This window comes from Maniola hyperantus, chromosome 6, assembly GCF_902806685.2.
Source record: "Maniola hyperantus chromosome 6, iAphHyp1.2, whole genome shotgun sequence".
NCBI lineage: Eukaryota > Metazoa > Arthropoda > Insecta > Lepidoptera > Nymphalidae > Maniola > Maniola hyperantus.
Genome location: NC_048541.1, coordinates 9,774,302 through 9,794,833, shown reverse-complemented (window position 1 = coordinate 9,794,833; position 20,532 = coordinate 9,774,302). Strand labels below are relative to the sequence as shown.

General features: G+C 38.9%; 1 protein-coding gene across 2 annotated transcripts in view; it reads right to left on the bottom strand.

Annotated features, from left to right (window-relative positions):
• Positions 1-8,526, bottom strand: part of LOC117982907 (gamma-tubulin complex component 2-like) — a 31,719-nt gene extending 23,193 nt beyond the window's left edge. For both annotated transcript variants that reach the window (XM_034969340.2, XM_034969341.2), the window contains exons 1-12: positions 8,390-8,526; positions 8,143-8,310; positions 7,728-7,872; positions 7,072-7,258; positions 6,040-6,335; positions 5,272-5,400; positions 4,193-4,366; positions 3,680-3,857; positions 2,480-2,768; positions 1,687-1,802; positions 691-859; positions 432-600 (exon numbers count right to left, since the gene is read on the bottom strand). In XM_034969340.2, the coding sequence (XP_034825231.1) occupies positions 432-600; positions 691-859; positions 1,687-1,802; positions 2,480-2,768; positions 3,680-3,857; positions 4,193-4,366; positions 5,272-5,400; positions 6,040-6,335; positions 7,072-7,258; positions 7,728-7,872; positions 8,143-8,310; positions 8,390-8,460 (2,091 nt within the window). In that variant the 5' untranslated portion in view covers positions 8,461-8,526. The remainder of the gene's footprint in view (positions 1-431; positions 601-690; positions 860-1,686; positions 1,803-2,479; positions 2,769-3,679; positions 3,858-4,192; positions 4,367-5,271; positions 5,401-6,039; positions 6,336-7,071; positions 7,259-7,727; positions 7,873-8,142; positions 8,311-8,389) is intronic.
• Between the last annotated feature and the right edge of the window lie 12,006 nt (positions 8,527-20,532).

Genomic DNA, 20,532 nt, shown 5'->3' with positions numbered 1-20,532 from the left:
TATTACAGAACAGCTATATTATATTATAAGAACAGCTGTTTCGAGACCGTGTTGCACTTCTACTCAGTAGCTGGCACCAGGCGGGCTCGATGACCTTGACGTACATGTAGTAACGGCTCAGCATGCGCCAGCGCAGTGCAATGGGGCTCATCTTGTCAAGACTCTGTATGAGCTGATACCAGGAGGGCTCGATGTCGTCGACACACATGTATAAGTACCGCAAATTGCTATTGCGCTCGAACCATGTCTCATAAACATCAAAATGACGTTATTTTGACGTCAGCCGAAATAAAAATATACCATCAGCTCGAAACTTCAGTCTACTATGTTACTAAAATGGCGGCCACGCACATTAGCAATTTACGAACTTATAGTACGCTGCAAGTGTTGCACGTGGCTCAGCATGCGCCAGCGCAGTACAGAGGGCTCACCTTGTCAAGACTCTGTATGAGCTGGCACCAGGAGGGCTCGATGACCTCGACGCACATGTAGTACTGCAAGTGTTGCACGCAGCTCAGCATGCGCTGGCGCAAGGCGAATGCGTCCGCGTACAGCCGGGCTTCCGAGAACCTCTTCACCACTTTGTTGTACAGCCATACTCTGTTACGAGATAACATAACAATATATTTTATATGATACCAAAAATGCTAACTGATATCCACCACTGGACTGATGACTTGATTTCCTCACCTGCACAGTAGCCTCTCGACGTGTTTGCAGAAGAACAGATGCCTGAATATCATCTGGTAGCACGCGATGGCCTTGTGGTTCAGGATCAGCGACACCGGCCACTTCACCTCCATGCCGAACGAGAACGTCTCTATGCCGGTGAGCGGTAAGCAGTCCTTCTGTTTGTACTCTACAGGAACCAAACAAGGGGGTAAGGTCAGCCGCATATAGAAATGGATTGATCATGATGTATCAGAAAATATTCTGACGCGCCAGAAGGAACTCTGTTTCATACATATATTTTGTATTAAACCTCTAAACCTCGCAAGTCTACTATTATATTAATACAAATAGCAATTTTAAGATATTAAGGGTGTCTGTCCACTGAACCGGAGCGGAGATGTCTTGAGCTAACCAATCAGATTGTTGGTATAGTGCATTCAATATAAACTGTGTGTGTGTGTGTGTGTGTTTCCACTTAAGACCGTCATTAGCAATATTCGACATGACACGTAAACAATAAGGTGTAATGTAACACCATACCAGACCATCAATACGAGTAATTTATTACCTATTTTGAATAAATCATTTGACTTTGACTTTGACAATAGGGGTAATAAACCAAATACTCATAGAGCCCATTCATTTTTAAAGACATTGAATGCACTATAAATAGGTAACGTGATAATTTTATTCCGCCATCTGATAAAACTCGGGCTGTTCAACTATACACATCTCCGCTCCGCTTCAGTGGACACATATACTCTAAGATCGATATCAAAATCGACTCCATTAATGGGTGCTTGTATATTTTAGTTTACTCATCCCACTGTCAGTATTCGTAAGATTTTAAAATTCTAAAAAAAAGAATCAGCGAGACTGATTCTAATTTGACGGGAAAAGAAAAAATGAGCGACTGTTTTCAAACATTCAAAAAGTTTTTTAAGTCTGTTAAAAAAAGAATCCATAAATGTGTTTGTCAAGGTATAATCATTGGAAGGAAATAAGAAGACAAACCTTTTTCTTCCTCTGTTTCGATGGAGAGAATTTTGAACATCTGGAACTGTAAATCGTAGGGCAGTAACTCTACCCTCATGTCTTCGTTGTAAGGATCGTGACTCGCTGCCGATAGTCTGAAATGAAAAGTATTGTAAAAGAACTGATATGATGCATCCTCAACGCTACCAGGGATGTGCCCCGATAACGGATGGGAAGCATGTGTGTGAAGTCCAAAAGAAGAAAGAAAGTCCTTTCGAACCCTTCTACCTCAAGCATACTTTATATTCTATTCTATAAAAATTCTTTAGCAGGATCAGCTTTTTGAAAAAGTGTCTATACCTTGTAAGTTGTAAGCTTCGATATGGCCAAGTGCAAAATTTCTTTCAGCTCTTCTATCCTATTTCATATGAAACCCCAAGGCCTTGACTTCAGGGCTTATAAAATTCGATAATAGCGTGTATAAAAACTCTGATTTTTCAATCCTCAGGTAAACTTTAACTAATTTAAGGTGTTGACAGATTTCCTGTACAAAATCTGACGATATCTCCTCCAGACAAAAGTTATTTGACGATTGAAAAATCGGTGTTTAATCGCATTTTATGACGTTAGAGATATCTATTATAGATATATTATATAGATATCTATATATATCTATTATAGATATATATAGATATCTATATATTTTCATATAAGAGCTGTAGTTTGGCATCAAAAACTGTGGTTAAAAGCAAGAATGTTTTATGCCCGAAGAATCTACCTTGATCTCAAACACAAAACCAAAATGCTTATCAAATGCTACAAAACAAATTACCTTAGACACAAGCCTAAAAGCGACTCCAACTTGGATGGTATGATATCATCAATCTTCTTGGACAGTTCCTGTTCAGTAGCATCCATGAATTGGACTATAAAGTCCCCTTGGCTCATCAGAAAGTAATTCTTAACCGATTTCAGTCGTCCCATGAGGTCGTACTCCTTTAATAGTAGTTCCAGTAAAGATTTGCTCGCGAACGCATACGCCTTTTGTATAATAGCACCATAGTTTTGTTCTCTGAGTGAGTATTTGATTTCTTCTGTATTCGCCTTAGTTATCGATTTACCTATAATATACAACAAATATAAATGGGTGGCCAAATTACCTTTTTTTGAATAGATTTAAGGTACAAAATAAACCAAAAATTAAAAGAATTAACCATCCTTTCCAAAAAAAATCAATACAGAATTTAATTTTCAGGCTCATTTTTATCCATACAAATATTATAAATACGAAAGTGTGTCTGTCTGTCTGTTTGCTAGCTTTTCACGGCTCAACCGTTCAACCGATTTTGATGAAATTTGGTACAGAGATAGCTTGCATCCCGGGGAAGGACATTGGGTACTTTTTATCCCGGAAAATTAAAGAGTTCCCACGGGATTTTCAGAAACCTAAATCCACGCGGATGAAGTCGCGGGAATCATCTAGTTGGTAAATATATAAATATTTTACGCGACCGGTCGAGATGGCAATCGGGGTATGACGCGGGGGGACGCCCCGCACACCCGCACCTCACCCGCGCAATCTCGCACGTCACCCGCGCAACTCGCACGTCACCCGCGCTATCCCGCACCGAGTTAGTGCGGGAACTGTGCGGGTTTGCGGGGCGTCCCCACCCCGATTGCCATGTCGACCTGTCTCGAACTATATCTATATATAGGTACAGCATGCGGGGACTTCCGGCAGACGGGATAACGAGTTTGGGAATTAGCCGGTGGAAAATCCGATCACAGCATTCTAAAATTATCACATGTGTACAGTACGCGGCCGAAAGTAATTTACATCGACCTCTAGAAGGAGATAGCAGATTTGTAGAGCACTGTCTCTGTCATTGAGACCGACAAAACGTCATATAGGTAAGAGTGACAGAGACAACGCTCTACAAAGCCGAAATGACATTCTAAAGGCCGATGTATATTACTTTCGGCCGCGTACTGTAATGTGCATGTGTACCTACAATATGGACAAAATACTTACCACATTGGCTAATAACATTCAAGTATTTCCCCGTCCTGAGTATGATATCGGTGAACTTGTCTAAGAACTTGGGAACGCGGTCCCTTTGCACGCAGTAGCGCTTCTCCCAGTAGTCGGCCGAGTAGTCTACGGGCAACTCTTCCTTGTTGATCAGTTCATTGTCTTCTATCATAAATTCCTACAAAATATATACCTACATGAAATAAAAATGGTCAAGTACGATTTGGACTCACACACGAAGGGTTCCGTAATCCGTACCATCGTGCAAGAAATATCTCTTTTTATTTTTCATGGAGGTCATTTTGTAATTTTTAATATTTGTTGCTATAGTGGCAATAGAAATACAGTCACACTCTGTGAAAATTTTAATCTCTACCTATTATGGTACAAAGAGCCAAAATGGATATTTTGTTCCTCAAGGGCGTTATTCTAAAGTAGAATCTTGAGCGTAGCGAGGAATTGAATATGTCGAGAACAAAATATTTTCGCCCTGAGTGAAATGTATTTCCTTACCTGAAATGGGTCAATGATAGTCCCTTTATGTATCCACTGGTCCAAGATGTTAAGGTAGGGCCGACAAGCTCGCTCAGTGAGGAATAGAGATATCTCCTGCGCTCGCGCGTCACCCATCAGTATACTGGTCTTTTCATGCAGAACTGTCAAAACTGCGCCGCCTCTTAATTCACTCTGAAATTAATATTATTTTTACCAACTACGAACGCAAGTTTTCACATCTCAAGTGTACCAGGGTAGACAAAGAGGTTATGTAACAGCGGTTACGCACTCATCAGATCAGAGTCCGTGAAAATACGGATATAAAAAACTCGGATATTGCTTACGCACTAATCCGCTAATCAGTGGACATCTTTGACATATCTACGTCATATGTCCGTTTTGAATCCGAGGCACATCCCAGATAGACTCTCGGAGAGAACTCGGATGACGGAAGTGCAGTGCGTAATCGCTCTTACCCTTTATTTTCTCAGGTGGAACGAATTTTGTAAATCAGTTCGAAAATAAAAAGTTAAAGCATTTTAGATCTACTGATGACCAATTTAGACTCTGTATAATGCAGGAATTTCTTTTATTTTTATCTAAATTAATGGTTTCACGATGATTTGAGTAATAACTACCTTATACACCATCTTTCAATTTTTTTTATTGCTTTATTTGGCACCATAAAACGCCTACGTACGGACACGAACGACATATACTATTTTGTGTAACTTTATACTACACAGACTTCTATATTTGTAGTATCATTTGTATATACTAAATTGGTCAATCCAAACAAAATTTTTGCAGGCTGCTACTTATTTTTGCTTAATTTCTTGTCCATTGTGGCTAATTCCGTTGTACACACTCTCTAAACTAAACTACAATGGCACGTCTAAATCTATTGCTATCCCTTTCATAATTTTGCCTGCAGAAAAGGATAGCACTAGATTTAGACCTATTAATTTAGTTTAGTTTAGAGATTGTGTACAAGGGAATCAGCCCCAGTGTCATATTAATTTGAAAGCTTTATAGAACACGATTTTTGTTTGAAATAGACCTTATATAGGTTCTGACTTAGTTAATTATATCATTACCTTTCCAATACTAGTAACAATAGCAGCTAAGACTTGCATCGTGCGCATTGTAGGCAAGACAAAATACCAGAGCTTCTGCAGTGTTAGGTTTGCGGACATATGCTCCGTCTCTAATTGGGCTATCATTGTCTGAAAAAAATATATGTGCACTATGAAGAATAAAGCATCATTAATAAAAAAGGGTGCAGTTAGCAGAACTTATCACACTTTAAGCAGATTTTTTTTACTTCTAAATTATCTCAAGATTCAGTGGCAGCTAGTTATTACTCTAGTGGCAAAGCCATCTATCTCACAATACTATACTTATTGATAAAATAAATGAAAAGCACTTCTACAAGTTTATTTGAATAAAAAATTATTCCATTCTATTCTAAATACTTAGTACTTTTCAGGTACAGAAGGATTAATCCACAAAAATGATTAAACAAATAGCAACTTTTGTTATGAAGCATTTCAGATCGCATAGCGCTGCGGCGTAAAATTTTATAAGCACCTCTCTTTCTATCGCGTAAATCTCTTTCTCTCTCATAAGAGATAAGAATTACGTGAGCTCCGTCGAAGGGACCGGGCGCGCCACCGTATATTTCTCACTGGCCTAAGCCGATTTTGTGTTCCAAAAGTTTCCAGTAGAAGCTATTACTTCATAAACTGTCATGCTCCTATTATGTCAGCACGTCATTTCAATTTTAGCATGCATCATCACTCAATCACTCAATTCAGTCAGTCAGGTAAACTTTTCATAGAATTAAAAAAGTGTAAAATACTTACATAATAGTCCTTCAATAGGATTTCAATAGCACCAACCAATGCATGTAGCACCTGACCAGACCACATATCACAATTTTCTATAAACCTCCTCACTATAGAATAATTGGACGCAAGTGGCAACATCTCCTGTACTATCTGTTTTAGAGCATCATCTAAATCATCCGAAATAAGGAATGTTCTATGGTCATATGTGTCCTTAACAGGTTGGTGGACTATGAAATTTCCAGGTATTCCAGAGAAAATATACAATAGTTCATCGATAATTATATTTTCTTGAGACAGCACTGGGATTCCGGCTAAAAAAAAAGTTAGAAAAGTTAGTGAATGTTATCAAATTGATATACAAATCTGCAGTACAAACAGCCATAGGGAATAAAAGAAGAAGAAGAAGTTGATATACCTTTTTTTAAATAATGGATTAAATTAATTATTTACTCTTTAATAAATTAAATGCATATGCCATCAGCTGGGTAACTAAATATGCCATATGCATTCAGTGAACCTGTCACTCCTATGCCAGTTTCTTATTATTGCTTTATGAAGAGCAAGTTAATGAAATTCTGTAGGAGAATAAATTACACACAAGAGACCTTATTCCTTTACTCAAGTAGATAACATGATGTATAACTTAAACATTTTTATTTATGTTTTTGATAAACCATTTAAGTTTGGGAAGCCCTTCCAGCAGTTTTGTTCTTTAGCTCATCCATTCAACCGATTTTGACACAATTTGGTAGCTACTTTTCATCCCAGAAAATCAGAAATCCCATGGGATTTCAACCTTGAAAACCATAAATTCACACAGTGAAGTCGCAAGCATCATCTAGTTCATATAGTCTTGTAATAAATAAACAGACTTATAGTTAAGGTTCATATGTGAGCTACTCATTTATTCCTAACCGGATGTAGCTGCCTAGCAGTTACTCTGTGTAATAACTTGTAGCCTCTCTAAACTCTAAAACAGCTTAGAACAATAAGCAGTCATCAATTAAATTATAGGAACATTTTAGGGAAAAGAAATAGAATAATTACCTAAAGAAGAAATAATAGGTAATTGCTCCTTAGGAAAATCCCAGGACATAGCAGGATGCTCCTTCTGCCAGTTGGGCAGATCTAAATTTTTATACCAGTTAGGCAGCGTTTTGACTTCTTTCTCTTCAAATGACTTCATGACTAGTTTTTTGCTTTCATCTACAGCTTTCAATAGTTTATCTTTAATCTGTAAAGTGATTTTTTTGTTAGTATATGGTGCTGTAAACATTCATGGGCAACGGTGATCACTTAACATAAGATGACTTCCCTGCTCATTTGCTTCCTATCCAAAAAATAATAGTAACAAAATTGTTTCAGAAATAATTATTACAATAATTATATTCTACTATTATTGTTAAATTAAATTATTTGAAATTTCTTAAGCACTTGTACAAGTTTACTTGAATTAAAATATATTTAATTCAATTTAACGCAAGTGTTTGTTTTTTTGGTTTGTCCTTAAATCACACCATAACAGACCAATGGATCTTCATGACTTTTTGCATGAATATTGTTTCATACGTAAAGAGTGCTATAGGCTTTTATTTGTCCCAGAAAATTAAAGAGTTCTTAGTAAGGTTTTAAAAACCTAAATCTATGCAGAGAAAGTATCGGGCATCGGGTATTACTAAATACCTACTTATAATAAATATTACCTGTGGGAGGTCTTCTTTGGTGATTTGGTGTTTATTGTCACCTAAAACTGGTTTAGGGGCCACTTTTGGCTTGGAAATTCTGGACTTCTTTTCATCATGAACTAATTTATAAAAGAGGTAAATTAGGTCTGGCAAATAATCAGTGCTGGAAACAAAAATTATTCTTGATAAAGGTATAAATACTTACTTTGTAAATTATAGTATCTTAGATCTTGTATATAAAAACTAATGTATAATTATGCCTTTGCATAGAACATATAAACTTTAGTGTTTTTAAATACTGATAAGACAGTATCTCTCTGATTTTTCTTTTCAATGGCTGTACTGTAGTAAAGATGCACTTGTCTCAAATACGATACAAAAGTTGCGATAAATTATTACCAAAATAAGTACACCAATAAATAAAAGCACATACTTGCGGTGTCTCAGCTCCTCATACTTTTTTAAAAATGCTTTTGCATTGGTTGCCTTAAGTGCTAGTCTTTGTGCGTATTCATTCATTTGCTTGGAAGAGAGGTTACTGTTGCCGTAATTAGGATCATTCTGAAGATGGTCCAATACAAGATCAGCTTCTAAATTACATCTGGAATTGAATTAATTGAAGTCAATAAACATGTACGGTTTACACTGGAAAATAAGAAAGCTAAACAAAAAATTTGTACCCTAAAGCATCTAAAAGTTCTTTTATGGTGGTCTGCATTTTTTCCGCGGGTAATATCCAATTTTGAAACATTTAATTTAAGAAATTTTAACAAAAATAATATCCGCTTCTTTTGAAAAATGTTTTGTTTGACAAATCATACATTGACAGCTTTATTTTTGAAGTTTGAATGACAGTTCATTTTGAAGTAAGCGGTACTATTTACGCATTTTTTTGTTGTTATTTTGATATTATTTAAAATAAAAGTAAATATACCTAAATGATTTAGCGTTAGAATATTAATTTCAATTATTATTATTTTAATTCATAATTATTTTTATTACGTACACAAAAAAAATAAAGCGTGAAGAAAATGGTGAGCAGTCCGCTTATTTTTGAACTTTGCAGTTTGCACACGTATGACGCACAGTTCTAAACCCTAAACCCAAACACGAAGGATACGGTAGTTTGACCAAAGATAAACAGATGGCACTCGACCGCACTCCATATGCCATAATCATAGTTTACAGCTGGTAGTTTTATAATAATTAGACCATTTTGGTGAACACAATTTCAAGCCGTTACATTATTTTCGTAGACTAGATATTTTATGCAAACAAAATAAAAAATCGTCACAAGTAGGTACCTACTTAAGTTATGAAGATTCATAAATTATATAGTTAACTATCATATTGTATTTAAATACATACAGCTGTGCGTAAGGCACTCCTCTCTCTCGACGTCAATAAAGCGAGTGGGCCGGACGGTATTCCTGCGGTTGTGCTCAAAATATGTGCTCCTGAGCTGACACCCGTCCTGACTCGTCTGTTCCGTCTGTCTTACTCCTCCGGCACAGTTCCATCTTCGTGGAAGACTGCCTTAGTTCACCCTATTCCGAAGAAAGGCAATCATTCGGACCCCTCAAATTATCGACCTATCGCGATTACCTCCCTCCTGTCCAAAGTCATGGAGCAAATCATAAACGCCCAGCTGCTGGGATATCTTGAGGAGCACCAGCTGATCAGTGATCGTCAATACGGTTTTCGCCACGGCCGATCAGCTGGTGATCTTCTTATTTATCTCACGCACCGCTGGGCGGAAGCCATTGACAGCAAGGGAGAGGCTCTGGCGGTCAGTCTTGATATTGCAGAAGCCTTTGATAGGGTTTGGCATGAGGCACTTCTATCGAAACTACCATCTTACGGACTACCAGTGAAGCTGTGTAATTGGGTCGCCAGTTTCCTTGACGGTCGCAGCATCAAGGTCGCTGTCGACGGTTTTTGCTCGGAACTCAAACCCATCAATGCTGGCGTCCCTCAGGGCTCGGTGCTATCGCCCACACTGTTCATCCTGCATATCAATGACATGTTGCATCACAACAACATCCATTGCTATGCGGATGACAGTACGGGTGATGCCCTGTACAAAGGACATACACAGCTTTCTCGCGCAGTGCTGGAGGAGTGTAGAGCCAAACTTGTTTCTGACATAGAAACCTGCCTAGGTAAAGTGTCAGAATGGGGCGCACAAAACCTAGTGCAATTTAACCCAACTAAAACACAGGTTTGCGCGTTTTCCGCCAAGAAGTCCCCTTTTACACTGCCTCTTCTCTTTCAGAGCACTCCCCTCACACCTTCCAACAGCATTGGGATCCTTGGAGTCCACATTTCGAGCGAGGTTCAATTCCGCGATCATTTGGAAAGCAAGGCCAAATTAGCCTCCAAAAAGCTTGGGGTGCTCAACAGAGCAAAGCGGTACTTCGCGCCCGAGCATAGGCTCCTACTCTATAAGGCGCAAGTCCGCCCTCACATGGAGTACTGCTCCCACCTTTGGGCTGGAGCACCCCAGTACCAACTCCTTCCATTTGATCGGATCCAAAGGCGGGCTGTTCGACTTGTGGACGATCCCAAACTAACCGCCTCGTTGGAAAGCCTGGAGCACCGCAGAGACGTTAGCTCTCTATGCGTGTTCTATCGCCTGTATAATGGGGAGTGCTCTGAAGAGCTTTTTGACCTCATTCCACCCTCTTTTTTCTACAACCGCACCGCGCGCCACCGTAAGGAATTTCACCCCCACCATCTGGGTGTCTGGTGCACTTCGACCGTCCGCTGCGCCAGATCCTTCTTTCCACGCACGTGCAAACTGTGGAACCAACTCCCATCGGCGGTGTTCCCACTAGATTATAACATGGGGTTATTCAAGGGGCGGACCAACAAATTCCTAAAAGGCCGGCAACGCATCGGCGGCTGCTCTGGTGCTGCAAATGTTCATGGGCGGCGGTAATCACTTAACATCAGGTGACCCGCCTGCTCGCTTGCTCGCTATATCTATTAAAAAAAAAAAAAAAAAAAAAAAAAAATACATAATATAGGTATCTAGGTAGGTACCTAGGTACCTGCTTTATTGTGATCCAAGAAAAATAACCAAGATTATTTCTAGGTCCTACTCCCTACCTTCTTACTTACCTAAGCTAAGGTCCAAGATAACTACAGATATTTAATTTGTAGAACGATCATTTCAATTGGTTAATGACACGTTAATATTCAAATAGGTACCTATAGGAAATGTTTGTATTTGTATTAGGCAAGCCTGTACGAAAAAAAGGCCAGCGCGCTCCATCTTGTCTTAACCCATTAGAAGTCACTGTACTCAATTGTGTACAGCCATATAATTAAGTGTGGGTTTTATATTTCAAACAATTGACGGAATTATTCTTGATATTTTATTTCATAACAATAGTGTTCAAAGCTACAGATAAATAATATGTGAGTAGTGTGATTGTTTTTGAATAAAAATCTCAGTCGAAGTTGTGTCACGGGAGTACTATGCAGGTAAGTGAATAATTTTGGAAATATTATAATAACTACTGTATAATAATTGGTTTTCACATTCAATTACCATAAAATACATGTCAACGTAAGTTTTAAAGAACATTCTAATCACATAACTATAATTACAACAAAACTATAGCCATATAAATCTTGCTGTACTCGATTGTGTACAATGACAACATCCATAAGTAAATTATTTTTTTGTTCAGATTCCTAACAATGAGCAAACAACAAATATTTTTGGCTCGAAACAACTACAAAGAACTTGTAGAGGCTGTTGACGCCATTTTGCGAGATAGCGACTATGATGCGTTTGATATGGCTATCATACCACCTGATCCAAGTGCGTTGACTGATGAAGAAGAAGGGGCCGATATGGTGTCGTCGTTCATACCGCATGACGTGCCTGGTACTATCGAGATATTTACGAATCGTAAGGATGGTGGTAACGAAGATAGTGGTAGCGATGACAGTGACGATGAACCGCTGGCGTCGAAAAGAAGGCAACAAGATGTTACTCGCCGATCAATCCCAACCTGGGGCAAATGTCTGAATTGTGCAGCAAATCACGAGGTTTTTTTGACAACTTTTTTACCAGCTAGGTACGATGTTTTAGTACACTTGAAAAACCTAGGTTACCGTGCTACAGGGACTATAACAGAAAACAGGACTAACAATGTCCACCGACTAGCACAAAGGACATGAAAAAGATGGACCGTGCCTCTTACGACTACAGGTTTGACAAGAGAAGTGAGCTACTTATGGTAAGATGGAAAGATAATAGTGTGTGTGTATAATGGCAACGAACTATGATAGCATTGAACCACTAGGGTCTGTCAAGCGATGGTGTCCAGTTAAGCGGGAGAAGACCGACGTGGCGATGCCACGATTGTTCTAAAATTATAACAAAAATATGGGTGGGGCTGATGAACTAGATCAGTGCATCTCGCTATATAGAATTGCTGTTCATGGTAAAAAGTGGTGATGGGTGCTATTTACATATATGTTGGACATAGTTATTGCTAATTCCTGGCGTTTACATGTAATAACTAATGATGCTCCCATGGATCAACTCGCGTTCCGCCGTCATATTGCACGATTTTATCTACACCAAGGTGAACAAAGAAAATTGCGCCAGTCTGCATCAGTGGTTCCAGGGCTGCCAGTATCCCACCAAAATTGTAAAACCGCTGCAGTGTGTCCTTTGTCATTCAAGAGTAATGCTGGCAACGTAAGAAGTGCCTAAAACACTTTGTGTCGAAAAAGCATGTTTCGAAAATTTTCATACTTAAACGGTCAGTGTACCCATTTGTGTACACCCCTGTAATTTCCTGAAAACTATGTTTTCATAATTTTTTTCTTTGATTTTATATTTCTTTGTTCTGTATTAATACATAAATTAAGATGGTTCCAAAAAAATATTTGTAGTTTTCATTTGACCTCTAATGGGTTAAATTAAATAATTAGTATTTAACTATGATGATCATTTTATATTATCTACTTACCCGGTATTTCCACACTCAAAGGACGTCATAGAGAATTTCATTGCCGGTATGCATGTAGGCAGTAAGGTAGGCAGGTAGTTAGGTAATTCTAATACAACGAAATACAAAATTATCATTCAGATACCTACAACTAAGTTCTTTTAAAAGATCTGAATTTGCAGCTATCTTTAGATAGGCTACGCTACGGTTATTGATTGTTGTGTTGCTATAGCTACAAGAAGCAGTGATCCTCCAGTGATCTTTATAGTGACGATAGTGACCTATAGTATATTTTTTAATCCCGGAGACAAAAATGGCGTTTGCCTGTTTTTTACGGCTCTTTAATAGTGATGTGATGAAATCGATACTTACGAAGCACTAATTAAATCTTTGATCTCGTAATTACACATTTTGTAAGTTTATTTTACTCGTTATGCACTAAAAATTATTTTATTAACGATTTTAATTTCTTACCGAAACCATGTGGACAACACTATTTTTGTTAGGATGGTATCATTATTTTTAAGTTTGATTAGTCTCTGGGATTAAAAAATGGACTATAGGAAACAGTCGGTAGGTACTAGCAGAGATAATTTATTGTAATAAATTATCTCTGCTACTAGGTACCAATGCTAGGTAGTAGGCAGTGGCGTGCAGGTCATAGGAGCATCAATGCACTGCTGTAATAGCTCAATGCATATTTTTCATTATGACCTGCCAGTAAACAGGTTCCTACCTAACTAATGCCTCCTCTGCTTCAAACCCTGTGCACGCCACTAGTAGTACTTAGGTACCTTCTTAAATCCTTAAATCCTATTCAAATTCTAAGAGGCACGGTTTTGCGCTTCCTACTAGCTGCTAGCAGCTAGCTTCACTCAATCTTCACTCTCAACTTCGTTGGGTATAGTCAATATTGTTGAGAATTGTCATTGTTACAAAGGTATAGGTAGCAGGTATATGCTATATGTCTATTATATATTCTGTGGTAGATATAGTGATGAAAGATTATAATCGGTTCAGTCCCTAGTTTTAGTTTATCGATTACAAACAAACATCTTTACTCTTTGGTGTAGTATACCTAGGCTAGATACGTAAATCGAGACGCACGGAGCGCGTCAGGCCAAGTTCCAGCCTGCAGCGAACTTGAAGCGTGATGGCGCGGGCCGCGGGCGCGGTCCAGTAAACTTGACGGAACTTGACGGTCCATGTATATGAATTGGTATTGGCTATTGACTGAACGCCGCCCCTCGCTTCAAGTCCACTGCAAACTTGACGGTAAACTTGATTGTGTATGGCCAGCGTAATAAGTACAAAGGGACCTTGCGCCTTTTTACTAAAAAAATTGTGATCGAATTACCTACAAAATGTGAAATATAAATACCTACTCGTGTAGGAAACGGAAAAAAAGCCGGTTTCTCACAATAAAAATATTGTATCAACTCATAACAATCGATGTTCCGCTTTTTAGGGTTCCGTAGTACCACTAGTACCAACGGGATAACCTACTAAGCCGCTGTCTGTCGGTCTGTCTGTCCGTGCGCCTGTCTGATGTCAGCGGGCTGTTATCTCATGAACCGTGCTAGGTAGAGAGTTGAAATTTTCAGTCTGTATTTCTATTGCTACTAAGAATAACAACAAATAATATATTTTGGGTGTATGAAATATTTCATTTCCGAGCTAGACATATTATCGCAGCAAACCGTGAAAGAAAAACCCAAAATAATATGTGCGTTTGTTTTGGCCACAGCTTACAAACTATGTAAGAACTTTACGAATCGTTGTTATCATCTTTTCAGGCTTAAATACAGTAGGTAGATAATATAGGCAGTACCGCAATTTCATATTCCTAATTAGTTAGTATATGTACCTAGGTACCGGCCCCCATTTCTTAAAGAAAAAAAATCCGGCTCTTTTTCCATCGGCCTCTAAAAATAATTTTATTGAATGTCATATTCAATATTCGATTTTGTGTCAACTGTCTAGTCTACATCAAATGCCAAAATTATCAGGGTTGTAACTCATTTCGTCAACGAGCTGGAGACCCGTGTGCACGTGAAACGTGCAGACAGACAGACAGATAGATAGACAGCAGAGTAACATTAACAGGGCTCCGTTTTTACCCTCTGGGCTCAAAATACAGAGTTTATTCTGTATTCTGAGCCTCTGGGTACGAAACCCTAAAAACCAAGATGGCGAATTTCAAAATGGCTGCCATGCAAATTATTAAAAAAAACATTCCTAGTGTACGATGGTACGGAAATATTGGTGTGCGAGTCCGACTCGCACTTGACCGGTTTTTTACCTTTGTCGGTACCTACCTTACGGCGCGGGGCCCTTTGACAAGAGATTTGTAAAAAGTTCGGCAGCCGTTCGCAAAGCCATTGAAAGGTTCTATTTTGATTGTTCCACAGGATAACCAAAGCACTTGTGTTAAACTGTCGAATCATATCGCAACTCTTGAGAACAATGTTTTAATATGATATGTGGACAAACAAAGCCTTATCACATGACATGTAGGTAGAAACCCCGTGCACCTATTTTATTTGTTTTGTAGGATTTTTCCTTTTCGCGGTTCGAATTACAAAATAAAAAAAACCGGCCAAGTGCGAGTCAGGCTCGCGCAATGAGGGTTCCGTACTACAGTCGTATTTTTTCGACATTTTGCAGGATAATTCAAAAACTATGATACATAAAATAATTAAAAATCTGTTTTAGAATGTACAGGTGAAGACCTTTCATATGATACCCCACTCCCCACAATCATAGTCACTCACTTCGAAGGTTGAAAATACTAATAATTATTAGTTCATGACCACAATTTAATTTTTTTTGTGTGATCTAACCCTAAATTCACGGTTTTCAGATTTTTCCCCAAATGTCAGCTATAAGATCTACCTACCTGCCAAATTTCATGATTCTAGGTCAACGGGAAGTACCCTGTAGGTTTCTTGACAGACAGACAGACAGACAGACAGACAATAAAGTGATCCTATAAGGGTTCCGTTTTTCCTTTTGAGGTACGGAACCTTAAAAATGCAGGTGTAGGTTTGAATTAAAATAGTGATGGACAGAAAGTGGATGCTGCCGAATGTAGAGTTCATTCATAGAGGTCGAACATTCGTTTAATAGGTAGGTATGTGTCAAAGCCGAAGTCTTGTACCTATTTTATTAAAGAAAAAATACGAGGGCCAAAAAATAAAAAGTTAAAATACCAGACTGGAAAATAGTGTCAGTCTCTGATGAGTGTGATATAGACTATAATTTAAGTTTCTATGTTGACTAGAAGGTTTACAAAAACGTAAAACTTATCAGAAATATGTAAGTAGTATAGGTAGTAGTATTTATAAAAAGCTATTAATTTCTATCTTCACATTTATATTATTATACAATATAAAGTCCATTATAATTTTAACGTGTTCACAAAATGGTTTGAAAAATGACAAAATTCTATAAACACCTGATTTTATTGTGCCAATGAAAAACGACGTGCCTTTGAAATCAGTTTCTGTGATGTTGGGTTGTGTTCACGGGATCAGACCATTCTTTGGGTGAATATTTATGAGAATTATATGGCAGGTCTATAAACGCCGCATTTTTATTGGCCGCGAGACATTTACTGATTAATAAAGTGGACTGTGATGCGGAAGGAGCCAACGCTACAGCTTCCTAGAATGCCAGCACTATAGTCGACTATAATTTTTAATGACTTTAGAACAGTATATTTGAAGTCGGTTAATAAAAGTACTTAACGCAGTTTATGAAAACTTTAAAGTTTTATATCATACTTCAAAGTGCGTTAAACCCTAGTCCCGACCGAGGCATCCGCATAGCCGCATGCCGACTCGTGCGTTTCGACATCCCATCTGAATTACAATGTACGGAATTTACAGACTTCAACCGGTCCCTCTGTGTCCGTATCCGAGCGGAATAAGAAGCAGCCTTACTGTTAACTCTATTGTTCGGGAACATACACTAAACAATGTATTTTTGCCCAATATGGAGGCGCGATTATGTCAACGGCTGTGTTTTGTTTTTGAATAATGATGACCAGTGCCTCGTATCAGGAATCGTAGAGGGCATCAGCGTGTTTTCTGCATTTTAATTTGTTTTTTATGCAACTAAGGCAGGTACTTTTCTTTTATTGTTTTGTACCGTCGCATACAAATAATATTATATACATAGGTAGTATGTAGGTGCTTAAGAGGCCAGCAATCGTATATAAATAAATACGAGTCTTAAATAGCTTTATATCGGACATAAGATCAACTTAATCTAGCGTGGATGTACCTGTACTTATTTTTTTGTACAGGCAACACAAGAAATATGAACTCGATACTCCTTTACGAAACTTGTTCAGAGCGATGATGCAATAGTCTAATTATTTCCGCATCGGTACGACTGACACTATTTAATACGTCTGTAGGACCAGCTGGGGATTGCGTCAGCGGAAAGGTTGCGGCACTTGTGGTTACATCAAGTGTTGCTTAGGCTCATCGCAGATTACTGCCATATCGCACGCGCCCAACGCGAAGGTTTTTGGCCGATTTCCACCTAAGCAGAGCGGAGAGAGACGTGTTCAGTCGATCTGATTGGTTTTGATTTTCTGAACACTCTTGCTCCGCTCAGGTTGAAACCAACCCTGTTGAGGCCGTAGACCCGCCGTAGTTTTACAACTAGAAAATGGTGATCGCAATTACCTCCGATTGGCTAACACTCTTTAACTATTGGCTATAATGTACTGTTGCTGCACGAATACCTCATATCAATAGAGATTGTAGCAATGTAATAATCTAACTTTAGTCTAAGAGAGTTGGAGGACAAAGCGCGAAGACAGTGCTGCTAAATGTGCTTTTGATGCATAGTTGAGATAGTTGACCTAAGTAGAGACCTAAGACTTTTACATGTGTCAGCTAGACACGTGTAAAAGAATTGACAATAATAAGTATCATGCTCTAAACAGCGTCAGCTTTGCCTCAGCCGTACACCGCGAATAATTGCGTGCGAGCATGTTGCACCGAACCGATTACCGAACATACAATAATTTACTTGTTACAGAGAGCCTTTCTTATTTGTCTCTCAGAGCTGACGTTATGGTTATTCTATCTATCCAATCCTTAATGCAAAAAACGCGTCAACTAAATCCGTCTCACTGAAATACAGTTGAAGTCCGCATTTATGGCTCGTGGCAAAGCACTGAGGGCGTGAGTGACGTCATTCGCATTTTTAATACGACGCGACGGCAGCAAATATTATACATCGGCCTTTAGAAAGAGATAGCGGTTTCGTAGAGCGTTGTCTCGTTTGCAAATCCTGACCCAACAAAACGTTACAAAGGTATGATGACAGAGATCCACGAAGCCGAAGCCGGCTACTGTAGTATAGATACCGAAAAATGAATCGCGTACGGCACGTGCGGACCTTACGATCACCTCTAGACTCTAGTGTGCGGTCAAGTTTCAGGCCTCCTGCAGTTACCCAATACGGATGGAGATAAGCTTGCGGCAATCCCAAGTTCCCGTACTCGATGCAGGAAACATTGGAAGAGCCCTTTGTTTCCGCGATACGCTCGTAACCTTATTATTGTGTTGTGGGTGACTATTATTATCTAATACTTCCGTGTTTTGAACGTTGAGACGATGCGACGTTTAAACATTATTGTGGTCAGGAAATAGGTAGGTAGTAGGTGATTGATATTACTGATTTTAGGTACAACCCGTCGGAAATATCTGAGAATAACGTCATGCCACGTGCTTGCGTTGGCAACGGTACTGGCACTGGTACTGGCAATGGTAGAGCGTAGTGTTTATGTACTCTTTGGGTACTGGATAGGTGAAAATGGACGAGCTGCGGGGAAACGCATACCAACGAGGTGCTCAGATATTTCCGATGGGTTGTACGTCCAACATTATATTTTATCATTAGTAGAACATTATATTATTTTCTTAAATCTTTCCTAAATCTTTATATTTTGTGAGACAACCCCCTATAAGTATCTAATATATTTTATCTAGTCAGTACTTACTACTTGCATAAGGACCTATGTAGTATGTACTATGTAGGTATACGCATAGGTAGGTAAGTGCATAATTAAAATAAAAGTAAGTAAGGCAAAATCGTTGGACGAACTCTAAAGGTGAAATGCAGTATTAATTAAGTAGGTAGGTATGCTCACTATGTTGCTAAGTCGCACCTACCTATACCTATTATTAAATCATCGATCTTATCGATGTATTAAATATTTTCCTTCTCAGTTAGTGATGAGGGGAAGACCCCGATAAATAATTTGTATTGTACCTACATACGAGAAATTAATAAACTGTTTTTTTAACAATATAGCCATGCACTTGACTTCAAATCGTAGTGATGATGCAAGCCAGGTGGGGCGCGCTTGCCTAGAAGATTTTGACGACCTCCCTGACGCAGTGGTAAGCGCTGTGGTCTTGTTAGTGGGAGGCCCCGGGTTCGATTCCCGGCAGGGGTTTGGAATTTTATAATTACTAAATTTCTGGTCTGGTCTGGTGGGGTGGGAGGCTTCAGCCGTGGCCAGTTACCACCCTACCGCCAAGCGAGTTCCGGTTCGATGCCGTGTAGAAACCAAAGGGGTATGGGTTTAATAAAACTGCCATACCCTTCCAGGTTAGCCCGCATCCATCTTAGATTGCATCATCACTTACCACCAGGTGAGATTTCAGTCCAGGGCTAACATCTATCTGGATAATAATAAAAAAACCAGTGCGAGTCAGGCTCGCGCAACGAGGGTTCCATAATTCAGTTGTATTTTTTCGACATTTTGCATGATAACTAAAAAACTATGATGCATAAAAATAAATAAAAATCAGTTTTAGAATGCATAGGCGAAGCCCTTTCATATTATGATACCCACCTGATATTATAGTTATTTTACTTCAAAAATTGAAAATACTAATTATTAGTTTATGACCACAATTTTTTTTTTTGTGTGATATAACCACAAATTTCCGGTTTTCAGATTTTTCCCCTAATGCCAGCTATAAAACCCACCTTCCTGCCATATTTCATGATTCTATGTCAACGGGAAATACCCTGTAGGTTTCTTGACAGACACACAGACAGACAACAAAGTGATCCTATAAGGGTTCCGTTTTTGCTTTTGAGGTACGGAACCCTAAAAAAGAGGACGGTAAACCTGTAAGATGAATATTTCAATGTGCGTTTGGGTTTCCGGTATGTTCGTGGAAATGCCCATTTTCGCGGTAGATGTGTTGTGAGTTGTGACCGGTATAAGCAGCACGTGGTAGCGGGGACAAGTCAAGGGAGGGGGGAGAGGGGGGGGGTCAGAGTCGGTGACCGAGCTCGAGCGGTGTTGACTTGCATAAGGACCAGGGAGTCGTCGTCAACCTGTCTTTGTATTCTAGTAAGGTCGCGGGGGCCCAACTAGCCAGAATGCCGCAAAACTATTGACGGTGACACGGTTTGGTTAGGTAGGTACTTACCTAATACCTACATGCTTACCATTGTCATTTTTTCTGCCATCGGTATATTAATGAGGGCCAGCTACCTAAGCGAAAATAACAATGGTCACTTTGAAATTCAGTCACTGTATTAAAAACATGTGATTGACGAATACCTAGCGAACACCGCATTATTTTTAATTCGGTTGTGATTGTTGTGACTGAATTTATGGAGGGGTCTCGTGACCAGTCTCTTGTTCAATTCAAATATGGGTTGGGATTGTTGAATTAATATAAACGAACTAGGTGTGTTAAGATTTCGTAACCCAGGGTGGATAAGTTATAGAAGTGGTCAATTTCCTTTAATCTTATTCTATTTAATTCTTGGGTTAGGAAGAGAATGAGTCATTCTAAACTTTG